The 7,413-nt window shown below is 52.8% G+C and overlaps 1 protein-coding gene across 1 annotated transcript; it reads right to left on the bottom strand.

Annotated features, from left to right (window-relative positions):
• Nucleotides 1–213: 213 nt before the first annotated feature.
• TPI1 (triosephosphate isomerase 1) lies at nt 214–6,871 on the bottom strand. Its single transcript, XM_007069635.4, has 7 exons — nt 6,625–6,871; nt 2,643–2,766; nt 2,454–2,538; nt 2,207–2,339; nt 1,787–1,872; nt 1,572–1,659; nt 214–849 (listed from the first exon to the last, which is right to left on the bottom strand). Exons 1-7 carry the CDS (start codon nt 6,734–6,736, stop codon nt 731–733), a joined length of 747 nt encoding a protein of 248 aa, XP_007069697.2. The 5' UTR covers nt 6,737–6,871; the 3' UTR covers nt 214–730.
• Nucleotides 6,872–7,413: the final 542 nt, after the last annotated feature.

Raw genomic sequence — 7,413 nt, 5'->3', positions numbered from 1 at the left:
CCCAGTGGCAGTTCCAACACTGGACACTTCTCACAGCAGTGCCCAGCTCACTGGGGAAGGAACGCAAGGGAGTATGAAACAGCTCAGTACACTGTCCCTACCACATTCATCCTGCAGGAAGCCCTCCCCATACAGCTGTGGCCTGCCTGAGGGAGGCACTCCATTTCTGCCACACTCCTTACTCACCCCCACATAGTAATGACTGCACTGGGACACAATCCGGTGCCATGTTTATTTCCATTCACTGCTGGTTAAGGTACATGGAAGAGTGATAATGCCTCACAGGGATGTCAGCTGCCAGGCACTCCCTCCCAGCTGGTCAAACCGAAGGCTGCCTTTCCTCCTCTCCCTAGCCCAAGTGACCTCCTTATTGCAGCACTACAGAGGAAGATGGGTGGGAGGGAGGGACAGACAGGCCATGGACTCTGGTCTACCGGGCACATGGGCACAGCCAGCCAGACCCACCCACAAGCCTACACAGAGTTCTGCCCACTTAGAGGGTGAGAGGGCAGGCAAGAGGTGGAGACTAATAAAACCCTGTTTCTGGAAAAAGGCTCTCTGCCAATCAGAATCCAGCAGGGTGACAACAGTTAGCAAGAGGAACAGTTACAGTGAATGGGGGGAGAGGAGTCATGGGTGAGGGGGCAAGGGGTGAGCTTCCTTATAGTTTCTTTATTTCTCCTTCCTTCCCTTCCATGATGGTTTTCCCTTTTGGACTCTATGGATCAGTTCAGTGTTTTGCGTTGATAATGTCCAGGAATTCAGGCTTGAGGGAGGCGCCACCAACGAGGAAGCCATCTATGTCATGCTGGGAGGCCAGTTCCTTGCAGGTACCACCAGTGACTGAACCTACAAAGGTGGGCACGATTCCAAACAAGGGTTAGATATTCATGGTCAATGCTGTGGGTGGGATAGGGAAAGTGACTGGTTAGCTATGGGGTTGGAGCATAGGTAAAAGCTGTTGTATTCTATCTACAGGGCACCAAGCTGAGTGGCTAGTTCACTGCCACAGGCCCCCCCCCCTTACCCAAAAGAGGGGTCCTGCAGATCAGAACAAGAATGGGGGGTGGGAGTGGGGAAGGGAAGCATTTTCCTATCATTACAGTTCCATGGAAAGCTGGTTGTGATATTGAAGAGTCCTTCAAAGGGGGGGGGGGGGCAGTTAATGATACAAGCTGGACTCAGAGTGTGCACTAATATGTAATAATAATACCCCCACCACACTCGACTGCATTTTTCATCTGTAGATCTCAAGTGCTTTCCAGAGGCAACAAGTTTCATTATCCCTATTGTGCACATGGGGAAGCTGAGGCATGGGGTGAAGTGACCTGCCCAAGGTGACCCATCAGGCCAGTGGCAGAGTGAGGAATTGAACCCAGGTCTCCTGAGTCCCAGACCCCCTCTGTCTATTAGGCTGTACTACCTCAGGCAGCACAGTGGCCCCACTGGCCTGGCAGAGAACAAGCGAACAGCTGTACAACTGAAGGGACAAAAGGCAGAAATGAGCAGGGGAAGAGAGGGAATGGACAATGTTATGCACTGGAAAGGGAGGGGTGCCAGGGGCTGTTTACCTCCATAGATGATCCGAGTGGACTGAGCGACAGCTTCAGACACGTTACTTTTTAGCCATCCCCTCAGCTTCTCGTGAACCTCCTGAGCCTGTAATGAAACCAGAGCTGCATTACTGGGACACCAACCACATTGAGGGAAGAGTGTTTTTTTAGTTAGAGACCCTCTGAAAGGGGATGAGAGAGATGGACACCAGGCTCCTTAACCCTGTTCATACCTGCTGGGGAGTTGCAGTTTTACCAGTTCCAATAGCCCAAACTGGTTCGTAGGCAAGAACCACCCTGCTCCAGTCCTTCACATTATCTGGGGTGGGGAGAGGGAAGCAAGTATTATTTGGGAGACAAGACATGGCACCACCTACTGGGGAGGGCAGAGCAGGGAGGCTATCCAGCACATACAGAGCTGTCTGTTGTTCGAGGAGCAGTTGGGTATTCAGACACATCTGATGCTGTTCACACAGGCCCCCAAACAAGCGCACACAAAGCCAGCTCTGTTGCCCTCCTGGAATAAGTTACCAAGGAATAATAATATACTTCCCATGATCTTACATGTGGGGTCCCTCCAAAGCAGAGGGAAAAGCGACAGAAAAATATTCTTCCCCATTTTGGACTAAAGGGAAAACCCCCACCACTCTTACCAGCAATCACTTTGGTCTGTTCAAAAACCACCTTCTCTGTGATGCCAGCTTCTCTCTCATCCAGTTTCTCTCCAATGCAGGCGATGACACCAAGACCTTCAGCCAGTGCATGGGCCACCTTCTGCCCAATCAGCTGGAAGTGGGAAGGGGAAGAGTTAGCCAGACACTCACAGGTCCTACCTGGAGCTCTGTCCCCCACCACAGGGATGTTAAAGCTGGTTTCTCCCTAAATCCCAAATTGGCCCACCTCATCAGACTCCCCAAAAACATGTCTTCGCTCTGAGTGGCCCAGGATCACCCAGGTGGCTCCGATGTCCTTTATCATTGCCGGGCTGGAAGGGGAGAAAAGAGCAAGATTAGAGTCTTGCCCCTGTCCTGGGAAGAGCCCCTAAGGGCTCTATGTTCATTCAGCTCCATCACCCCATGGTGGGCTCACCTGATCTCTCCCGTGAAAGCTCCCTTTGGCACCTTATAACAGTTTTGTGCTGCAACCGCAATCTTTGCGTCAAGCTTCTGACGGGTGAAATCAAGGTAAATGGAAGGGGCTCCGCAAATAACCTCTGGAGGGCAAGAGAGGGCATTAATCTCATGGGGGTGGATTAGAGGTCACACCTGATCCTCTCCCAACTGCTGAACCCTCCCCCCTCCCCCCCCCCAACTCTATCCCCTGATCCTTCCCTCTTCCTCAACTCCACCCCAAGTGCTTATCCTGGCTCTGCCAAGCTGTAAGAACGCTTCCAAAAAAATTACCCTTACTGAAACTTGGAGATCCACTGACACAGCAGGGACGTTTCCACTCTAGTTTAAATTTCTCTTAAGGGACCCATGGTGAGTATCAGAGGAAACTCAGTTCCCAAACTTTTCAGGGTCATGCCCCGCTCCTTACCCCATCTGCACCCCTCTATGCCCCAGAGCCAGCGCTCATGGGGGGGATGGGAGGAATGTGGGTAGGGGTACGGGAACTGAGGCTGGGGTCAGTCAGGGGCTGAGCGCAGGGCTGGGAGCCCAAACCCTGCCACCCCCATGCCCTCTGAATGTTCCTCTGTGACCCCCTAGGAAGGCACGCTCCACAGTTTGGGGACCTCTGCCTTTGGGGTAGATTCAAAGAGCTAAATCTACCAAGCTCATAAAACCCACTACTGGGTTGTGTGTGCACATGATAAATGCATGAAGTGTCTGAGAAGGCAAGAGGCACAGTGGGGAGGGGGATTGTTTAGGAGGAGCCCAGCTAGAGACCAACTAGGGGGACAAGGGAAAGTTGCTCAGGAGCTATTTCCCAGCACTGAGGGTCTGGGAGTCATCTCCCCATGAAAAGGGCTTGGAATGCCACTAAGGTCACCGAGAACTAGGGCCCTAGTTCTAGCCTAGGGGCCAATACACTAGGGCCCCCCTGTGTATTGGCCCCTAGGGAATAGATTAGAGGGAACCTTGTTAGGCTGCTTCACCAATTTTATAATTATAGGAGGTGATGTGACAAGTTACTGAGGAAATCAGCCTGTGAGCTCCCTAGGCATCAACTGTGGCTATGCCACTGTAGCTCCATAGCTTAGAGGCTTCTTAAAGTGATGGAAGGGTTTCTCTCATCACTGTGGTTAATCCACCTCCCTGAGCAGCAGTAGCTATACCAATAGAAGCATTCTTCTGTTGACCTAGCCGCAGCTATACCGGGGGTTAGGTTCTCATAGCTATAGCTCCCAGTGGTATCACACCGCTGAGCAACTGTAGATAGGTCAATATAAATTCTAAGAAACTCAGACACACTCAGCTCTGGGCATCCTTTGCACCCATCCTAGTTGCCTGCCTGTCTTGGGCACAGCTGAGATAAGGAAGGGAGGAGACAAAAGTGATGCTGCCAAGTGAAGGAAAAACATGTAGAGATTAGATGCAAACCAAGGCTGCTGCTTCCATTGAGCATGTCTGGTCACCTCCACTAAATGCACAGGCTTCCAAGCACCATTCCAGGCGCTTAATCTATAAAGCCCTTGGGACCTGGATGCAGTAACCACATCATAAGAGCCTTTATGCACACACTCTGGGGCCCTGCCATCCTATTTGTGCATTGGGACTAGGTGAGACCACCTCTTCGGGAGGGAGACTTTGCAGTCTAGTTGTGGCCTCCATTTGGAAGGGTACAGAACAATTTTAAGTCGAGAGGTTTATTTAGTTTGTTCATTTAGCTGGTTAATGATTACACAGAAAGAACTGTTGCCATACTTTGGATGTGTGTGTTACTGAAGCTTTACCCTCTCTGCAGCAGGGAGCATTGTGACAGCAGAGGGGAGGAAGCCTGCAGCTGCCTAGTCTTGCCTCCTCAGAAGGGGCCACTGTTGTAGCTACTGGTACTCTCCCCTGCACCTAATAATTATTCCAGGACCTGGAGCTAAGCAGGAATTGTGGGGGGCGGAAGGGGGGCACAGAGAGGATGCCACCAGCACCCCTCCTCTCCAAGGCCAACCCCTTGATCTTTAGCAGCCAAGGGAGATCTGGTTTCCAAAACCAAGTACAGTAGCTGGTATTTTTAGCTCAGTCACCACTGGATATATTTAGGTCTCAGCCTCCTCAGAGACCTTTGACATTTCTTCAGAGCACTTCCCCCAAAATAGCAGTTCCCCCTCCTCCCTGCAGGACCTCCTAGCCCTTTCTGAGGAGATGGGCAGCAGAAGATCCAGAGGCAGAGGATATTTCAATGGCGGTGGTGGCAAAAGGACAGTAAGGAGATGATGGTGGAGGAGACCAGCTAAGCTTCTGCTGGAGGACACAGATACCAGCTGAAGCGGCCACAAAGGGAAATTGGTGAACAGGAGATCCATCTGCAGGAGTACAAACCCTGGGGCAAGGAGAGATAACAAGGGCCTGGTCTGCCCAAATAAAAAGCTGCACCAGCTTAAATAAAGGTGTGATTTTAAACTGATTTAGTTAAACTAGCGTGTATCTCATGTCCGTTTCAGTTACAATTTAATGAGTCAAGTTAAGCCTAGTTTAACTCAACTTGTGCAGCGCCCTTTCTTTTTCATCTCATCCAATGACCAACTTGGAGGCCTACTGCTTGGAACATTGCCACCTAGGAGCTGCAGGGAATGGATGGAGGGGTCTGGCTCAGGTAGGGTGGAAGACCTCAGGTTACCCCCTCCAGGTTCCAGCTGGGAATCTCAGGAGGAAGGATCTCAGGGCCTGTCACTTGTTCTACCCCCTCCCCAATTTGGGGCGGAGCCATAATGCACACAGACTTGACCTTCAATACTTACCAGTAGAGAGCAGAACTGAGTCAGCAGAAGCATGGTGGCAGACCAAGCAGTGGGGAGCACAAACGGACAAGTGAAGGTTGGGAGACTAGATGGAGACAGCACGTGGGTGTGGGGCACTTGCCAGGATTACCTCAGTATACCTCACTTAATCACTTCCCTGCCATTGCGGGGGCCTCGGGGCACTGGCACACCTCAATCCCTCCTATTCATGTGGCATGCAATAGTCCCGTCTCCTGAGGGCTGTAATGCTTTGATCTCATTTCGGTGCTGGGTGGCGCTAGTGGCCCATGATACTCTGGAGGGCAGAGTAGATCTGGTAGGCTCTGACTCAGGGGAGAGAGGGAAGAGATGGATGGGTTCTAACAGGGTCCCCATCTCACTGTCTGGGCTCCTCAGACAAACTCCTCTCCCATCCCTGATTGGTCTCCCTCCTTCCCTCTACTGGTGCCTCGGGAAGTGATCTGCACCCCACGGCCTCACCACGTGAGCAGCCATCCCTCCAGCGAGGCGGGGATCCCAGACTGCAGCAGCAGCAGCCGCCCCAGCCACATGACGCTTCCCCGCTCGGCAAGCGCAGGAGGAAACCAGCCATTAGGTACGTGCGGGCGGGCACAGCTCCGGAGGGGGAGGGGGATGAGCGGGGAGTGCGGGTAAACGAGACCCGCCGGGGGCTCCTACAGCCCTGCCCGAGGCGTGCGGCGTCAGCGTCTCCTTTTCCGTCCCGCGACCCGGCAACATCTCAGAGAGCTCCACATGCGACTTGGCGTCCCTAGGCTGCCTGCACGGCCACCCACTGCACTGCGGGGCTGCTACAAAACAGCTTCTGGCTACCCCTAGCTCCCTCAGCTTTGGTTAGCGGGTTAACTCAGCAGCCGCTTGTCCCCGCTACCATAGACTCAGCACGTCAGAGTCCGGGGTATCGTAGGGGTCGGGCAGGTGGGGACATATGGCTGCCGTAGTCAAACACTATGCGCTAGTGAAGGAGGGGGCCTATGCTCAGGGCTGAAGCCAGGCTCCTACAACCTCCCTCACACAGAGGCCAATAGGGCAGCTAATAGCAATGTCCACAACAGGCAGAGACTCCGGAACAATCCCAAGGAGACACTCGCCTACCAGCCTATCTCCCACTCCTCCTACCTTCCCGGTCTTCACCCTTTCCCCCCCTCCACTCACCAGTGTCCGCCGGGATCTTGCCGCTGTTTAGGGTGTGGATCAGCTCGCCTAAGACCTTCTTATCTCCGTTCATCTTCCAGTTCCCCCCCACGAAGAACTTCCTCGGTGCCATGAGGGAACGAATACTGCTCTCTAGCGAGCACACAAAGAAGACTGAACGCACTGCGCACAGCCTCCAGGTCAAGCCTCTTTATAGAGAAGTGAGCCGGAGACACGCCCACATCTGTCTGAACGTTCCACGTGCTCCTCCCCGAGAAGCGTCTCAGCGTTGCATTTTTTCCACCTCATGGAGTGACAACGTTCCTCTAGCTCCAACCCCCTATGTGTCACCGTTCCGTTGGTAGTGGGTCAAAGGGGGGAGAGGTCAAAACTGCAGTTGCGCTACCTTTACCTTCGCATGATAGGGGAAAGGGGCAGAGCAAGGCCACAATTGTCCCTATCATCCATGATGCTAGTAGGGAGGACTAACAAATTTCAGAGCTCCTTAATTATCTTCAATACCTGGCACCAGCAAGGATCACAGCTGCCAAATGGTAGTCATTGTGAGGGAGCTGAGTGGGAAAGGACCACCATCCCTTGGGAAAGGACAGCCTTCCCCATCCCACACTTTGTAAAGGAGCCTCCCATGAATTAACAGAGAGAAAGGTGAAGGAGGGGAAAAGGGGCTCCTTAACTTTCATCATTAAAGCAGCCATGGATAATGGGGCATTAACGGGGGCTAAGAGGTTATGGCAGGGAACCCAGCATCCAGGCTTGGATTCTGCACCCAGCTCTATTACTGCCTTCCTC

This window comes from Chelonia mydas, chromosome 1 (assembly GCF_015237465.2).
Source record: "Chelonia mydas isolate rCheMyd1 chromosome 1, rCheMyd1.pri.v2, whole genome shotgun sequence".
Classification (NCBI taxonomy): domain Eukaryota; kingdom Metazoa; phylum Chordata; order Testudines; family Cheloniidae; genus Chelonia; species Chelonia mydas.
The sequence above is the reverse complement of the archived record's forward strand: the minus strand, read 5'-3'. Positions and strand labels throughout refer to the sequence as shown.